The 19,530-nt window shown below is 39.4% G+C and overlaps 1 protein-coding gene across 1 annotated transcript; it reads right to left on the bottom strand.

The window, feature by feature from the left end:
- Window positions 1-244: 244 nt before the first annotated feature.
- On the bottom strand, window positions 245-15,007 carry SNTN (sentan, cilia apical structure protein). Its single transcript, XM_028517836.2, is given in 4 exon segments — window positions 245-669; window positions 2,456-2,595; window positions 13,012-13,046; window positions 14,898-15,007. Coding segments are annotated over 4 exon segments (444 nt in total). The 3' UTR covers window positions 245-510.
- Window positions 15,008-19,530: the final 4,523 nt, after the last annotated feature.

The following is a 19,530-nucleotide window of genomic DNA, read 5'->3' as shown; positions in this document are numbered from 1 at the left end:
ACATCACTTTTAGCATCCTGTAGCCCTTATCACAATTATAATTACACTGCATATGCAATTGATTAATACATTGATCAGTGTTCATCTCCAATGTTACACTTTCCCAGACATGTGTGAGGGCAGAGATGGTCTGCTGGTTCATTACTGCATCCTCAGCAGTTCCATGGAGCAGTTGCTCAGCAAATGTTGCTTAATGAACAAATGATGAGCAATTCACTGATGATAAGGAAAGTGCTCTGTCACTATCGACTCAGCAAGAGTAATGTGATATTCAATGGTATAAATCTTTTATGTTGTGAAACAGCAAGAGATCATATTATTCAGAAATTTCTGAAGAGTATGTGTGGAGTTTGGAGTTATATTAGGTCTGAGTATTAGCAATCAGAACCAGCCATGCTATCCCAGATGCATGTCAGGATATCAATTAGTTGAAAAAAAAAGGGAGACAATCTTTAATTATTTAACACTGTCTTTGGTCATTATTTTGCCTAACTGCATAGTTAAAGCTGTTTATTTGATCATTTTTACATTCCATATATTTTGTAGCAAATCTGACATTACAGTGATGTTTAACAGTAAGATCATGAAATCCTCAAAATCAAACTTGTTTTCTGTATGCTCATCAAGTTCAGAAAGAAGGTCTTTGTATTTTGGGTTGGTTTCTTGTCCCTGTAAGAATAAAGAAAAAGCATGAACCTAATTTATTTTGCCAACTGGGTTTTATAGATAATTAGCTATAATAAACTTGTTATTAACTAATGTAACATGTCCAGTTGCTAACAGTGCTACTAGACGAGCACCGTGTTAAATCTTTTTGTGGACTATCTCATTGAATCTTTGAAATAGCAGTATTGAATATGTATTATCATTATCCCTATTGAATAGGTGCAGTATCAGATACTCAACAAGATTTAAGTCACAAGCTAGGCAGCTACTGGTTTGGAGCCAGACATAGCTTTGGCTACTTAACCCACTTTTAACTGTTAAATCATCCTGCCTCTCTACAAACACAGATAGTGTTACTGTTTCATATTTTTTAAACATAATCTCTTTGGGATTTATACAGCATGTGTTCCACTGAATAATTAGATTATTCAGAAATATGGAATAGAATATGCTAAAGAAAAATATGTGCTTTGGAAGATTGTTGAGCATTTAGTTTGAACACAAATCAAATCCAAGTGCATAGTCCTCATAAATGAATTGAAGGAAAACATATAAATAGTACATAAATGGAGAGGCTTTTCAATTTTCAACCACAGCTTGTGAGATATCTTCCAAATTGAAAATTTTAAGGTCACTTGATTTGCTGTTATACTGAGCTATGTTTGCATTTAGCTCAACCCCAAATTCTCAGCCATGTGCTAGCTGCAAAAAACCCCCATCACAGCAAGGATTGAGACATGTTAGGAATGATGATACATTCCTCTACAGTCTTTGCCCATTATTGCTTCTCTAGGCTCATTCTCCTCAAGAGATCACATCTACCAGTGAGGGCCAAAAGAGGACTCCCAATCCCTCCAAGAGAGCTGAATGCTATGTATCTTAAAACTGACACATTCTAATGGAATTCATTGTCTCCTCCCCACCCCGACCTTACTTCAGATATTCTGATTCTTCAGTCTTTCTCTTCTCTGAGAATGGGACTACCACCCATTTTTTTTCCCAAAGTCAAACTGAAATATCACAATTTTCTGCTCCTGTCCTTTAACCTCACAGCCAATCAATGATCAAATTCTGTTCATTCCACCTTCCAAATGTTTCTCATATTCATCACCCTAGTCCAAACCATCATATCAGCTTCCCTTTGGATTGCTTCCCCACAGTCACTCCATTCTTTCATGTCTCACCCCCACCCCTATCCCAGTCTGATCTGCAGTTGGTGTAATTTATTCTCCCTGGACTTAGAAACCATTTCTGGCTTCGTTCTGCCCTCAGGTTATGCCTGTGTGACATTTGGCTTTTCTCCACGTCCCCAAACTCATTGCATACTGCTTCCTACTTTCTTCCCCTTTCTCACCAATGACTTACTGGCTCTCATAGGTCTCTGACATACTTTATGGCATTACATCTGCCATTTCCACACCTTGGAATGCTATCATCCTCACCCCACCACCTTGACTTGTAACTCTTGCTCATTCTTTAGATCTCAGCTATACCTTAATTTTCTAGGAGCCCTTCTTTGACTCCCCACATCAAGATAGTACCTCTATTTTATTCTTTCATGCATACTTACTATTTCATCATCCTTTTTCTAATTATGTTTTAGCATATCTCTCTAGACTGCTGGATTGTTAGCTTTTCACTGTATTAAGCTCAGTGCTCAATTCACCTCATGACATATGGTAGGTGTTCAATAAATATTTGGTGAATAAATCAACATGGTGGGTCCTTGAGCTGGAGCTATAGGTTCTTTGGACCAGTCATTATGGTGTGGTGCCTGTTATTTTTCTACCTCTGTGAAATTCCTAAATTAGGTTTGTAGCAGATTTTTGGCAGTAGCTTTTTCAAGTTTACCATCAGGGTCAGAAGAATTTCTGAAAGTCAGAGCAGTGATGGCAATAGTGTTTTCCAGATCTGAGCCCTTCCTGAGAGCTGTGGGAGAAGACATGCACAATGATATAGCCTAAATTAGAAGTAATCTTTCTCCAAACCTGGAATTATATCCTCCGTGGGAACTGAGGGGAATGGGGTTAGAAAGTATATGTCAACCTGGCCCTGTTCTTGGGCCATTTGTCCCCTACTGAGAGTGGGACATGAGAGAGTTTGATCCTGTACCTTTAAGCAATGGAAACAAAATTTTTTCAGGAGTAATAGAATTGGTAGAATTAGAATGAGATTTACCGCCTGCTTGCCATGTGACCTAAGAAAAAAACCTCAGCTCTCTACGTTTGAGTTTTCTGATCTGTAAAATATTTATGGAGCACATCCTGTGGGCAAAGCTCAGTCCCTGGCACTGAGGATACATCATTGAATAAGACCGAGTCCTATTCTTATGGAGTTAATATTGCTTGTCAGACAGATCATCACTCCAGCCCAGTGTGATAAAGCAGAATGACAGGCAGAACAAGCTCTATGATGTCATGATAGATAAGCAATCTCTTTGACTCACTGCCTCAATCACAGTGATCTCTCAGCTAGTTTCTCCGGTTTAAATTTCTTGAAAGGTCAGTACTAACTCATTTCTTTCCAGTGGGTAGCAACATCAAGAACTGCACAAGGTAGAGTGAAGACCATTGTAGGAGACCATTCTGCATGGTCAGGGCCCAGGTCCCACTCGGAGATGCACAGGACCCACACCCATGGATAGGTTCTCCTGTGGGAAATCAGGCCTGCATTGTACCCGGGTTGCTTTGAGACTTGCTTTTTACTAAAAACTTCCTCACACTGAATTGAGACAGCAAGTGCTTACTGTAACTTCCTAAAATCCATGCTAAACCTACCAAGGATAAGTGTAACTGGTCCAACTACTCTTCCCTTTTCATTTGCAAATATCCCTCTTCTGTGATGTGATTAGCGACATTGGCTCCACTGTTTTCTGTAAAAGGTAACCACCAAAAGCCAACCTGTGCATAGTAAATGAGGACCATCATGTAATGTGACCAGAAAGAGAAATAAAGGCCTGTCATGGCGATGGGAGGCCATGGCTTTTTTCTCCCCTTGAGAGGGAAGCTGCTTGCCCTTTTCCTCCACAGGACTTGGTAGTCCTTGTGAATGTCTTTCCCCTATCCACAATATTGCAGACTCCAGGAGCCAGGCTCCGCATCAGACCATTCTTAAGTTCTCTCCTCTCTGAGTCCCTAATACAGTCCCTATTATAGAATTTATATTACAGTTATTGGGTGTTTAACTGGCTTTCTCCCCAGCTGGAATACATACTCCATGGGGCCAGGGGTCATGCATTTATTTATCATTATATTCCCAGGATCAACACAGATGCCAGGTGCTAATGCTGTTGAATAAATAAATAAATAAATAAATAAGAATTAAAAAAGAAAAAGAAACCCCACAGCTTTCAGCCTATGTTGTGTGCAATAATTGTCCATTCAAAGGCTGCTGATCAGTCAGAATAATGTGACTTGTACTGAGCAGTTACTGTGCTCTTGGTACTCTCTTAAGGGACTTAAGACATGGAGGTCACACAACCAGCTGTGGACTCTGCCCTATATATCTTGCAGTCTAGTGGAGATATAAATAAGAACCAGGAGGAACTATGTATACATATATATGTGTTATATATTTTTGATAATTATTTCTCCACAGACATAGGTAATATGCATATTTGTGAATTGTGATGTATGAGGCAAAGAAGGTCCAGAAACAGAAAAAAAAAATTACAGAGTTGGTCTAGAAGGAAAGTGACTTAGATAGCTGGTCTTGGAGTTCTTTGTGAGGTATTAATATTTTAACTAAGACCCATCGGATGAGAAGAAGCCTGTTTGGTGAGAATATGGGATCACACTGGGGTTAAGGTTGTGTAGAGCATCCCTGGCTCAGAGAGCAATAAGTGCAAAGGCTCAGATCAGGGATCTCAGATCAGTTGGAGCAGTTGAGATGAGATGGTTATGACTACAGTCTAGAAGCTGGAAGGGGTTTGATTGGGAAAGGTAGGCAGGGTTAGAAGATGCTGATCATAGACCATGGAAGGAAACCAAGATTTTCTTTAAAGTGTAGAGAAAAAACATTGAAAAATTTTAACTATGTAATTTTTTTTTCAATTAAAGGTGAAAGGAAAGAACAAGAGTTAAAAGAAATTGATGAAGGAGGAAGTATGTGGGCTTTCTCAGTTTTTACTGTATCTCTGAGCAGGAATCAAGCTAAATGGTGCTGTTACAATTTTTGTGTCTATAAGCATCTGCTGACAAACAAAATAGAACCACAAGAATGGAAACATTGAATAGAGTGACAGTGACCAGAGTGGAGTGGGGAGGTTGATAGTCTTGGAGAGAAGGAAGGGACTAAAGAACATGTATGAATGACCCACAGACATGGACAACAGTGTGGGAATTGACTGTGGGAGTGGGGGGTGGGGTGGGATGGGCAGACTAGGGCAAAGGGGGAAAAAACTGGTACAACTGTAATAGAATATCGATAAAAAATCTTTTAAAAAATCTGCCCAGTATTCTAGTCAATGTGTTGGCATCTCTCCTGTCATTGAGGAAATAGCCCACTCCATTCCCCCAGGCTATTTTCTCATACCATTTAGCCTGAAGCTAGGATCATTTGGACTTCCTGATGTTACAAATGGATTACTCTTCTCTTTGATCCTCACTCAGAAGTTCTCATTTATTTGCTCCAAGCTAAAGCAAGTTGAGGACATGTGTGTATGCAGCAACCTAGTTTGGATAGAAACTTGGACCTGCAATATATTGTGCATTTACGGTGTATGAAATACTTTAATAATTTGTACAGTACCTTTAATTTTCATAATACCCATAGGAATTATTATACCATTTAACATAGTGGTTTATGATATAAATGTACCATAGTTTGTTTAACCATTCACCTTTGAGGGACATTTGAATGCTTTATAGTTTTGGCTATTACAAATCAAGCTTGTAGGAACATTTGTGTACAAGTTACTATACAAACATAGTTTTTGTTTTCTTTGGAATAAATGCCCAAGAGTATAATTACTGGGTCATATGATAAGCCCAGTTTTTCTTTAAGAAACTACAAGCTGTTTTTTACAGTAGATGTACCATTTTACAGTGCCATCAGCCATGTGTAAGAGATCCAGTTTTTTCTCCATCCTTTTCAGCCTTTGTACTGTCACTGTTTATTAGTCATCCTGTTTGTATGTGATAGTATTTCAGTGTGGTTTTAATTAGTATATCCTACTAGCTAATGATGCTAGATGGCTTTGCATGTGCTTAGTTGCCATCTGCATATCTTCCTTGGTGAAATGTCTGCTCAGTTCTGTTCATGGATTTTGCCAATTTTATAACTGAATTTAAAACAATTTCTGAGGCCTGAGAGTTATGTATCTATTAATAAGATTCAAGTCTTTTATAGGATCTGTGATTTGCAAATATTGTCTCCCAGTCTGTAAATTGCCTTTTTATTTTTCTCAATGGTCTGTTCTGTGGAAGAAATGTTTTCAATTTTTATAAAGTCTAACTTAACAATTTATTCTCTTATTAAAAATTTGTCCTATGCATAATAAACAGTTTTATAACTTAATGTTTTACATTTTAATCCATAATTCACTTGAGTTAATTTCTGTATAGTGTGTGGGAGTTAGGTTGAGGTTCATTTTTTACCTGTGGATGACCAGCTCCTCCAGCACCAACTGTTGAAAACTCGGTCCTTTCTTCATTGAATTGCTTTTGCCTCTTTGTCAAAAATCAGTTGAGCATACTTGTGTCAGCCAATTTCTGGGTCCCCTCTTCTGTTTCATTGACCTATGTGTCTTACCCTTTGTCACAGTGTTCTGATTCCTGTAGTTATATAATAAGTCTTAATATTAGAAAGAGTGATTCCTGACACTTTATTTTTTCTCAAAATTATTTTGGCTATTCCAGCACCTTTCTCTTTCCATATAAGTTTTAAGATAAGCTCGACTCTTAAAAAAACCCTTAAATTTTATGGAAATTGCATTAAACTTGGGAAGCAATATAGGTAAAATTGATGTCTTTACTACACTAATTCTTCCAGTCCATAAACTTTGTTTGTTTCTCCAGCATTATAGCATTTTATCAGTGATGAAAGGAGATGATCCTTCTGAGGACACAATGCTAGTAAGTGACAGAACCTGAATTTGGATCCATGTTGAAATCATAAGGCTCATGAAGACAGCGATATTTTTTTTTTTGACTGTCTTTTTTTGTGTGTGTGGCTCATACTAGGTACTTCACAAATGAATGTCCTACTCCTTGATTTCTTCCTTGGTTTCTGATGCTCAGTCTCACCATGGCCTTTGGCTTGTGCCTTATGTTTCCTGCTTCCACTTGTGTGCCCAGTGGCTGCCCCTCCATCTAGCCTAAAAGCCCAGCTTTAGAAAATCCCCTGCTTTCATAATTCTATTTTTATCTCTTTTCCCCCATCACTTTACTTCTGCCATACCTGGAAACCTGAATTAAAAATGGAATATTCCTAAATTATTCAAGATTTTCCTGCTCATCAACATACAGGGAGATGGGCATGTTTCTTTTAGCTCATGTCCGCCTTTCCTGGAATGTGTGTATTTGAAGTGGTGGGGTGCTAAATGGTGGTAACTATGAATTTAAATGGCTAACGTTAATCTCTGTTTATAAATAGCTGTCTTTAAAAAGCAAATTGCTTAGAGGAAATACTTTAATTCCTTAGGAAGTAAATATTGCTTCTATAATTTTGACCATTTGACTTCTTAATGAAAGAGAGCTTCTCTTAATTAGGAAGAGAGCTTAGTATAAAAACTGCTTTACTGGGTCTGAGACTTCTCACGGGGGACAGTAGTCTCTGGTCCTGCTGGTTGTGCTCTTCTGGAGAGGAAGGAGTGAATTTCCAAGCTTGTAAGTGAGCTTGCAAATAATTATAGACACTCCCTTGCTTACTATGTGCCAGGTGGTTTACAAACATAACCTTATTTAATGCTTAGTAAAACCCAGAGAGGTAGGCACTGTTTGTACCTCAGTTTTGCACATTGGAAATTGACATATGGAGAGATTAAGAATTTTAAGACCACATTGCTCAGAAGTGACAGAGAAAAGATTTGAATGTCTGTCTGACTTCAAAACTCATGGACAGATCTGCCACTTTAGATTATCCACTTGAAAGGGTATCCCTACAAAGGCAGTGGAGTCCAGACATTTTCCAACCCTTGGTTGAAGTACAGGTCTGATTGCTCTATAGATGGGGAATCCATAAGAATAGCCAGCTTTCTTCCATCTCCTCCATTCCTTTAAACATAACATGTGTTTTCTCCTGGCTATAAAATAGCATATGCTGCTGGAGTTCTGGCAAAGATGGAGGCATAGGTAGAAGTGCTTTGTTTCCTTGCATGACCAAAAGAAGGATAACAACCAATTTAAAAACAAACAAACAAACAAAAAACCCCAACCAGACCTGCCAGAAAACCAAACTTTATGGAACTCCAAAAACTGAGTTAAACTTTCATCTAGACCTGTAGGAGGGATGGAGATGGACAGCCACAGTGAAGAGGATGCATGGCAAGGTGGCAGACTGCACAGGCAAGGCAGGGGCTGACTGATCAGGAAACTAAAGACTCAAAACCTCTGGCTATAAAATCCAGTGTGGGTTTTGAAGGCAGGAGAAACTTCCAGTCTCATAGGAGAGTTCACTAGAAAGGCCCACAGGATCCTAGCATGTACACAAACCAACCAACCTGGGAATCAGCACTGGAAAGGGCACAGTCCACTTGTGGGAAGTGACAGAAAACGGGGACAGAGCAGAGTGAACAGCATTGTTCCCTCTCTGACTCCTCCCTAACACACAGTATCGCATCCCAGCAAAGAGAGTTGCCCTGCCCTGGTGAATACTAAAGCTCCACCCCTTACAATGTAACAGGTGTACCCAGACAAAGAAATATGACCCAAAGGAAAGAACAGATCAAAACTCTAGAAAAAGAACTAAGCAATGAGAAGATAGATAACCTGTCAGATGCAGAGTTCAAAATACAGGTAATCGGGATGTTCAGAGAAATGATTGATTTTGGTTGCAAAATGAAGGAACAAATGAAGGCTATATAAAGTGAAATAAAGGAAAATATATAGGGAACCAACAGTGAAAGGGAGGAAACCAGGACTCAAATCAATGATTTGGAACCAAAGGAAGAAATAAACATCCAACTGGAACAGAATGAAGAAACAAGAATTCAAAAAAATGAGGAGAGACTTGGGAACCTCTGGGACAACTTCAAATGCTCCAAAATCTGAGTCATAGGGGTGCTAGAAGGAAAAGAAGAATAGCAAGTAATTGATAACTTACTCAACAAATAATGAAGTAGAACTTCTTCGATCTGGCAAAGGAAATAGACTTCCAGGAAGTCCAGGAAGCCCAGAGAATCCCAAAGACATTGGACCCAAGGAGGACATACTAAGGCACATCATAATTACATTATCCATGATTAAAGATAAGAAAAGAATCTTAAAAGCAGCAAGAAAAAAGGAGAGAGTTACCTCCAAAGGAATTCCCATAATACTATCAGCTGATTTCTCAAAAGAAATCTTGCAGGCAAGAAGGGGCTGGAAAGAAGTATTCCAAGTCATGAAAGGCAAGGACCTTCATCCAAGATTACTCTATCCAGCAAAGCTATCATTTAGAAAGGAAGGGCAGATAAAGTGCTTCCCAGATAAGGTCAAGTTAAAGGAGTTCATCAACACCATGCCCTTATTATATGAAATGTTAAAGGGACTTACCTAAGAAAAAGAAGATGATAAAAAATATGAACAGTAAAATAACAAAAAACTCACAACTATCAATAGCTGAACCTAAAAAACAAAAACAAAAACAAACTAAGCAAACAGCTAGAACAGAAACAGAATCACAGAAATGAAGATCACATGGAGGGTTATCTGTGGGGAGGTGGAGTGGGGAGAATGGGGGGAAAAGTACAGGGAATAAGAAGCATAATAGGTAGGCCCACAATAGACAGGGGGAGGTTAAGAATACTATAGGAAATGGAGAAGCCAAAGAACTTATATGTTTGCCTCATGGACATGAACTAAGTTGGGGGGAAGATGGTGGGAGGGGGTGTACAATGTGGAGGAGATTGAGGGGGAGAAAAAAATGGGACAACTCTAATAGCATAATCCATGAAATGTATTTTTTAAAGAAGAAGTATTTTTGGTAGGTACAAAACAGACAGGGGGTGTTAAGAACAGTATAGGAAATGGAAAAGACAAAGAACTTACATACATGACCCATGGACATGAACTAAGGGGTCAGAGGGATTGCTGGAGGGAATGGTAGAACCAGGTGGAGGAGGCAATAGGGGAAAAATTGGGACAACTGTAATAGCATTATCAGTAAAATATATTACGAAAATAAAATTTCAAAAAAAATAAAGAGTTTAGTAGGAAGTGTAGATTTCCAAGCCCCATTATCTTTATTTTGGGGATAGAGCAGTGAGCAATATCAAGAGAAGAATCCTTGATTTCCTTGAGCTTTGGTTCTGGCAGACAGTAGTGTTGAATGATTATGAAGCTCATTCTCTTTGCCAACCACTTATGCAGTGCATGTACACAAGTTAACTCATTTAAATCTTCTATCAGCCCTTTGAGGAGGTTTCAGTATCATACCTACATTATAGATGGGAAAACTGAGGTACAGAGAGGTTTTGTAGCTTGCTGAAGGTCACATAGCCAGTCTGGCTCCTCACCATGATGCATATTGACCATAATGCATATGGCCTCTAGGTATTGTTTTTCAGGCATTGTATTCTTTTTTAAAAAATATTTTATTTATTTACTTTTAGAGAGAGGGGATGGGAAGGAGAAGGAGATAAACATCAATGTGTGGTTGTCTCTCCCATACCCCCCCCACTGGGGATGTGGCCCATAACCCAGGCATGTGCCCTGACTGGGAATCGAACCAGTGACCCTTTGGTTTGCAGGCCCAAGCTCAATCCACTGAGCTATACCAGCCAGGGCTCCAGCATTTTATTCTGTAGGACACTTTCCCAAACCCCGACATTGGGCTACATGTCCCTCCTTTGTTCTTACTTCCCTAAACATAAACTTATCACAACCTCACACTAATACACCATTTATCTGTCTGAATTACCTTCTAGAATGGTGCTGTCCAAAAGTAATGTAATGTGATCCATGATAATAAATTAAACTTTTCTAGTAGCCATATCAAAAACATAAAAAGAAACGTTAAATTAACAAAATACCATTTTAACATGTGATCAATACAGATGATTGAACTATATTACCCTATTTTACCATCTCCTAAATTTGACATATATTGAATATTTTATACTTACAGCATGTTTCAGTTCAAACTAACCATGCTTTAAGTGTTTGATATCTACATGTGGCTAGTAGGTACCATATTGAACAGTGCAGTTCTAGATTGCATTTCCTGGAACAATTAGTGCATCTTATTAACCTTTGCTCATTCCCAGGACCTGGCATGTTGTAGGACTCAGTATATGTGTGCTAAACCAAGCTGGCTTAAACTTCAGAACAATGCTCTGTCTCTTTCTCCTTACCTGCCCTGGAGCATGGAACCCTAAACATGAAACTTTTGATAAAGGAAGTTTCTGACACTTTACTCTAATAGAGACACAACTCTCAGTACAGCAAGCTATCAGAATCACCTCATTTTAGAACTTTTTGTAATATTCATTTTTTTTGGAAATGAAGACCTACAGGAGAAAAGTTTGAGTTCACATGGGTAGTATAAGTCAGAATTAAAAACTATACCTCTCTCTTTTTCTTGCTAGTTCAATAGTTTATCCAATCCTCTAGTACTTCTGAAACTTTTCCACTATAAAATGACTTGGGATGCTCAAGGCAAATATGTTCTCATTCTTCATTCCCACCCTTCAAGAGATCAAGGGCATAAGCCCATATAACTAGAGAAAATGTGGGTTCATATTGATTTCTGTTCCATGATCTACCTACTCATGTCTGATATCAATGAATAACATTTAAAATTATTTACAATTGAATAAAACACATTCTAGGAAGATAAGCCATGGTGACCCTGTGTTTTCTTAAGGTATGGGAATAAATGTGGCACAAATGTAGAGTCTGGGACTAATAACAATGAGTATGTTTGTGAGTGGGGTAGGGGGCAGCGAAGGTGATAGGGTTACAACCCCCACCTTAGCCTCTCAGAGGGAGGAAGTATTAGAAATGTTATGAATATTTATCATGTCATGGACATGATGTTGTCATAGAAATTATCAAAAATACCTGAAATTGTGTGAATTATAAAACAGAAATCATGGGTCTCATGTTGTGATACTGTAAAAATAAATTTTCATTAAGATGAAGACCTGTTTATATGAAAATAAGAGAGTCTCCTTTGGTGACATTGACTAGCCATCTATGAGTAAAAATGACTGCATATAGTAATATCCAGCTGTGCCTGTTTCTCTGTAAACATGCTAGGTCACACGTTTTACAGTAAGATAATGATCTAAATATATGAGTGTTTTTTCCTTATATTCTTATTGCCATAGCAATAGTGTTAAGTTTAAAGATGTTTTACCTATAAAAATGAAATGATTTTTAAAAATTATTTTATTGTTGTTCAATTACAGTTGTGTGCATTTTCCCTCCACCACTCCCTTTCACCCCAGCCAAACTCACTTTCCTCCCTCGCTTCCACCCTCTCCCTTGGTTTTGTCCATGCGTCCTTTATAGTAGTTCCTGAAAACCCTTTCCCCCCACTGTTCCCTCCCTCCATTCCTCTGGTTACTGTCAGATTGTTCTAAATTTTAGTGTCTCTAGTTATATTTGTTTGCTTTTTTCTTTTGTTGATTATGTTCCAGTTAAAGGTGAGATCATATGGTATTTGTCCCTCACCACCTGGCTTATTTCACTTAGCATAATACTTCAGTTTCATCCATGCTGTCACAAAAGGAAGGAGCTTCTTCTTTCTCTCTGCTGCATAGTATTCCTAAAAATGGAATTCTGAGGACAAATATTTACACTTTGGGAGTTGGCCACATTGTTTTCCCTTAATCAACAGGGGCAGTTGGGGGTTGATTGCATCCAGAGTTCCACTGAACATTCATAAATTAGTTGTTAATTGTCTTGCTCTGGACTCAGTGAGAATGCCAGCAATGGAGAGATAGCTGGTGCCCATAGGAATCACACTGATTTAGGAATTGGGATCCATCATAACTTGGCCTTTAATGGGCTAAGTTTTGGTGGGCTAATTCTTATCACTGGATCTCAGTTCCCAAATCTTTAAAAAGAACAGCATGAATATTTGATGATTTATCCACAGTTCCCTTATATCTTTGGCATTCTCTAATGTCCTGTTATTTTTAACTCTTGGCATACTGTCATAGTAGAAAAGAAACATACACTTTAGTCACCAACACCTTGCCTTTTATTGAAGCCAGCTGTTTGGATATTGAAATGCTGCCAACAAAATGAAAGAAACGTAATGATTCTGGGAGTTTGGGTATTGATATTAGCATCTAAAGTAGAACAGTACAACAGCTAAAAGATTAATTATGTTCAATAAATATTCACTGAGCATTCTGGTGGAACAACCATTTATCTGTCTTTTAAAACTCTTTCTTCCCTTGACACAGTTAGGTAAGGTGCTTGACAATGGCTGGCCCACATACCCTCGTCTTCTGGTATTTATGTGAACAGTGATTAAATCCATCCCAATGGAGAAGAGGTAGAAGAGAAGTGATCACTTTTCAGATGAGCTCTTACACAGGTTTTTCCATTCCCCACTGATTAAGATAGAAATTATCAGAGATAATTTAGAAGCCACATGTTGAAGCCATGAGCCCCATCAGCCTGTGTCCAGATATGTTTGTATAGAGTAAAACTTGAGCCTAATGAATCAGAAGGTGAAAAAGGAGAAAGAGTGCTATGAGCAGAGGAAACAGAGTGAGCTGAGACTCATACATGGGAGACACTGTGGTATTAGTGAAGAACCAAAGGAAATAAAGTGTGGCTGGAACCTGGAGAAGGAAAGAGATAGTGGTAGAAGGTGAGGCTGCAATATAGGCTAGAGCCAAAACATGGTTGAGCCTTACGAAGACCTCAGGTTGTTACCCTAAGGGCACTGGAAAGGAAGGGAATAACATGATCAGATTTCCAATTTGGGAAGTTATTTCACCTGATATATGAGGACATTAGAAAGAGGCCAGATGGGAAATGGGAAGATGACTCTTACTCTTTTAAAAAGACCATATCAATGTGTGCTTGATATGTCAGCCCCTGATGGCTTGAGTAGTTTTGAGAAAGCCAATAAGAACAATAGAACTTGGTCATATCTTTAACATATATCCTTGGTTGTATTATATCCTTAGAGGGAACATTTAGGTTCAAGATCTGGTTTTGGCATCAACTTGTCAAGAGATCATTTTTCTTATCAAAATAGGAAGCTGGACTCTATAATATACTGGACCTTTTATGGTCTTCTTAGGGAACTCCTCTTGATTTTCTAGAAATTCTGGAAAATTGTTGTCTCCTTCATAGGATAAAGAATGTGCCATCTTTTCACTTTACACAATGTGCACTTGCCACATGACTTGTATGCCATGGCCTCCTCAATTAGTTTCTGAGGCTCTTGAAAGCAAACCTATGAAGATTGTCCCATGTCTCCCACCCTGGGCTAAGTGTTCAAAAATTTTTTCTGAATTCAAGTAGGCCCCCTAAAGGGAATTACATGACAAAATATATATTTCATTTATTAGTCATAATTTTGCATATTTGAATAATATAAACAACTTCCTCTGCCATGTATAATTTAAAAGAATATGTTGTATAGTTAATATCACCAACAATTTTGATTTACAAATATTTTTCAAGAGCAAGCAGAGATATTTGAATTAATTGTATCTCCTTTACAGTTTTCAATTAAAGGTGAAAATTTGTTCCCTTTATTTTTCAAATTCAATTTAAAGATAGACTGGATTACTAACTGAAGTGGTGCAGTTGGTTGAGCATCATCCTGCAAAGCAAAAGGTCACTAGTTCCATTCCCCATTGGGGCGTATATCTGGGTTGTGCATTTGGTCCCTGGGTGGACAGATATGAGAGGCAACCGATTGTTTTTCCTCTCCATGTCTTTCTTCCTCTCTTCCCCTCTCTCTTAAAAAAAAAGAGTCTTTTTAAAAAGCTGTATTGGGGTGGGTAACAGGCACTGAACCTGCAATATCTTGGATATGAAGTTGTTGAGATGAACTTTTTGGAAATACACCTGAAAGCTCAAATGAAACTCAACAAAGGAGATCCAAATGCCACTGACCTTTTGGGCATTTTCTTAGATGCTAAAGTGGACATTGGGACTGTAGAAGGATTGAGATCCCCTTCCAAGTGCAGAGCTTGCTCCTGGGTACTTTGCATACAGTCTCACATACTTTGCTGTCTTGTTGTGTGTTGGCCGTTCCTAAGCAACAGTCACTTGCCTACTGTTACTATTGTCATTTACTTCCTAACAAGCATACAATGGCACTTTTACAGGAGATTAACCCACTGTTGTTATACATAGACATTAAACCATTCTTGCATTGAACAAGTATTTGAGTGCCTACTGTGGAGCAGGCACATTACAATATATTGGGGATGGGGACATAACAGTGAGGCAAAATCAGATATAGACTTCGATCTCAGAGAGGTTATAATCAGAAAGAAAGATTGAAATTAATTAATTAATTAATCACACCATGACACTCATAAATCATTATAAGGGCAAGCAAGGAGGGTTCCATTGAGATTGCTGTCAGTCATGGGAGTCAGGGATACATCTCTGGTGAAGTGATGTTTGATGATGAGCAGAAATTAAGTATGTGAAAGGAAAAGGGATCCATGTTGTAGGCAGATGGAATAGGCTGTGCTAAACTCAGTGGCAGGAAGGAATCTGATGAACAGGGGGAACTGAAAGGCCAGTGTGGCTGGACTAGAGAGTAGAGAGGGACTGAGGCTCCAGCTGAGGATGAAGAGGAGGCATGGAGACTAGACAATGCAGGAACTTGTGGGCCACCACAGGGAATTTTCATTCTGTGTCAAAAGAATAGGAAATAATTTGTGAGTATTAAGCAAGAAGCTTAATAATGTTAGATGGACATTTTGGAAAAATCACTCCAGCTTCAATGTGCTTAATGGTTTAGAGAGGTGGCCAGAATAAATGCAGCAAGACTGGTAGGGAGGATCTTTCACTTGTGTTAGCATAGAGCTTTGTGTGAAAACTGAGGATGTGCCAACGCAATTATATTTGTCTGGGTCAGAGAAGACATGACCAATCATTATTTAGATCACTGTTGGGTTGATGGATGGGAAGAGGTAGCTCTCAAGAGAAGTTAAGAATAATCATTGCTCAGGCTTCAAGTTGGCTCCAGGGACATGCCATCTTATTACTGCATCACTGGTCACTGTTCCACCATATAGCCATGTCACTCTCTCATTGCTTGATTCTTTGGGTTTTCTTTTTTCTCATCCCTCTACCTCCTGATCAATTTCTTCAGCATTTTTCATTTAAACTTTGGAGGGTTTAAATGAAGGGAGAGTTTCATTTGCCTCACTGATTTATGGTTGCCCATACTGATCAGGGCTTTAATGCCAGCATACCCCATACATTGTCAGTTTGCCTATGTAATTATCCACCTTGGACCAGGTGATGACCCTGAGCCAACCAAACTGCTCAAGTTAAAATCTAGAGCTGGTTACCTCAGGAGAGGGCTCTAGGTATTTTTCCCAGAATCTGGATTTGTAGAAAACACTCTAGGACTCTGACATAGACAGGGAAACTGTGGGCAGTGTAAAGGAATCTCTCAATTAAAAACTCAGATCTGAATTTGCGTTTTGACTCAGCCATTTATTAGTTGTAGTACCTATAGGAAGAGCTATGAAACTGTCAAATCTACTTTTTCATCTGTAAAATAATACTTTCCTCATAAGTTATGAGGCTAGGTGTTAATGTTTGTGAAACAGTCAGCACAGCATCTGATACATGAGGAGCAATCAGTACACAATAATTGTAGAGAAGATAATTTTAGAAATGACTATAATCAATGTCTTGGCAGGGCACAGAATCTAACTTTGATGGCACAAGAGATATCTATGAAAGGTTTACTCAGTGGGCAGGGTGAGAAAACTGAACATGGGTGTTGAAGCGTCTGGAGGCTAGCAACAGTGGGGGATTTACCACCCTTTGTCCTGGAGACGCAAGGAGAGGAAATTGTACAATGGAGCCAAGTGAGAGCTGGATTCTTGGAGCAGAGGCCACTTGTTAAAAGCCTGGGTTGAAGGGAGATAGCCATGGCTAGAAATCAGGCAAATCAAGAAGGGAGTGGGGGAGAAATACCCCATGTTCAAATCTCCAGCCTGTGCCTCCCATTGACTGAACCAAAGTAGGATGTCTGGGTGATGGAATATGTAGGAATCAGCCTCCTGGGATATACAGAAGGGCAGAAAGTGGAATGAGGGGTGAACAAATGAGCAAGAAACAGCATGATTATAATGATGATAGAAGAAAAATACTGAGAATCAGGTTTATTGTTAATCATTTTTTGTCATGATTAAATCAAAGTGGCATTCTAAACAAGACAGTAGCATTCACAGACAGTTCGTGATAATATATAATTTTTTCCTGTATAAGAATCTCACAATATCATGAAACATTTAAGCTATTTATACACAGTGTCAAGCCATCTGGGAAAAAAACTATTTAAGAATAATAATCCATATTTTTAGACATGGTGGCCAAGTAAGTGGAAGCTGAGTTTGCTTGCACTTGCACCCAACTCAGACACTTGGCTGATCTTCTGAAAAATAAATTGAATATTCAATGGAATCTTAGCTGATATGAACTTTAGAAGGCAAGGAGTACAGAAGATGCTTCACAATGGGTGGTACGGATATTTTATAGGTGGAAGGGGAAATACCCCATGTATGGCACCTGCAGCCACAGAGAGCCTGGTCAGAGATTGCAGCTTTGCAGCTCCCTCCCCTTCAGGGCAGGCAACCCCCATACCCAGGCTGGGAGTGACTTGGATACCTGAAGTCAGGGAGATCCAGGCTACACACATAGGAGCAACACACCCATAGCTGCAGTAGTATACACGAACCAGGAGAGTTCCAGAAAAAAGGGATTCTATTTATACCTGAGTGGGCAGGAGAGGCTGGCCACTGTGTGAGACTCTTGGCTTTTTGGAGACGTGGTGTGTACAGAAAGCCAGATTCAGTGCTGAAGTGGGAGTGCCCAGAGGGACAATTTAAAAGGTGGGGAGGGGGCTGAGATGTGTTGGGCAGGGACTCCACAATCAACTGCTCTGCCAGCAAGGGGAAAAGATTGAGGGCACAGTTTGCTCCTACTGAGTGCAACTGGGCAGAGAGATCATAAAAGTGCAAAATGAGTGGATTTCTCAGCCCTAGCCTGATGCAGCTGGTGGGGCAGAGGTTATGTAGAATTTGGGACTCTGTCTGCTGTGAGGGCAGAGGGCTGGGAACTGGAGGGGCAGGAGGTGAACAACTGAGATTACTTTCAGCCATATAGAGACCTATTCCCTGACAATCTTCGAACCTCTAGGAAGGAAAGGTCACACCCAGCCCTCATCTCCTGTAGGATGGAAAGCACCACCAATGGGGAAGAGCTGCAAAACAGGCAGATCAGGCTCAAGAACTCTATGCAGAGTATGTTTCCACAAGAAAAAGACAGAAAGAGGAATGCCTAAAAGGCCCATGTGAAGTTCTTTCAGGGAGACAACATAAACTGGTTCCTAGGGCCCTATTTTACTGAGGCCAGCAAAGCAGGGTGATCATAAATGAGGCAGCAAGGAGGAATCAGGACTTCACCCAGCCTCCATTGCACATAGAGCTGCCATCAACACCAAGTAGGCAAGAAGGGGATGGAAAGAAGTATTTAAAGTCATGAAAGGCAGGGACCTACATCCAAGATTACTCTATCCAGCAAAGCTATCATTTAGAATGGAAGGACAGATAAAGTGCTTCCCAGATAAAGTCAGGTTCAAGGAGTACATCATCACCCAGCCCTTATTATATGAAATGTTAAAGGGACTTATCTAAGAAACAGAAGAAGATAAAAAACTATGAACAGTAAAGTGACAACAAACTCACAACTATCAACAACTGAACCTAAAAAAACAAAAACAAAAACTAAGTAACAACTAGAACAGGAAGAGAATCTGAGAAATGGACACCACATGGAGGGTTTTCAGTGGGAAGGGAAGGGGGAAAATGAAGGTTAAAGGTACAGGGAATAAGAAGCATAATTAGTATGCATAAAACAGATAGGGAGAGGATAAGAATGGTACAGGAAATAGAGAAGTCGAAGAACTTACATGTACAACCCACAGACATGAACTAAGCTGTGTGGGAGAAGGCTGGAGGGTTAGGGGGTGCAGGGCAGAGGGGGGAAAAAGGGAAAATTGGGAAAACTGTAACAGCATAATTAATAAAATATACTTTAAAAAAACAACAAAAAAACCAAGGAGGAAAGGCTCAGACCAATTGGCCTTGCCCTTGAAACCAACAGCTAGTTCATCAGAAACTATACAGTATTGGAAATATGCTGGGACAGACCAAGATGGGTGGTGCAGAGGCAGGGGAACATACCCACAACTTTCCCAGAAGATTGAACAGTGCCTCTCAGGGGTTACTCAGGGATCCCATCTTCCCAATAGCACCAGAAGCTCCCTCTAGAGGCAGGTGAAGGTGATACAGGGGGTGTTGCCAGAAATTGGAGGACCCACCCTGGGACCTTGAGCTGATGGGAAAAAATAAAAAATAAAAACAGAGGTGGATACAAGATGAGAAGTCAGAACGTAAACACCAAATTGCTGAGACAAATTTTGTCTTGCTCGTCTTCAGAATTTTCAATTTTTTTCTTCTGTTCACATAGCTTTTTAATATTTTTTGGCTTC

This window comes from Phyllostomus discolor, chromosome 7 (assembly GCF_004126475.2).
Source record: "Phyllostomus discolor isolate MPI-MPIP mPhyDis1 chromosome 7, mPhyDis1.pri.v3, whole genome shotgun sequence".
NCBI lineage: Eukaryota > Metazoa > Chordata > Mammalia > Chiroptera > Phyllostomidae > Phyllostomus > Phyllostomus discolor.
Note: the sequence above shows the minus strand (reverse complement) of the source record. Positions and strands in the feature narration are given on the sequence as shown.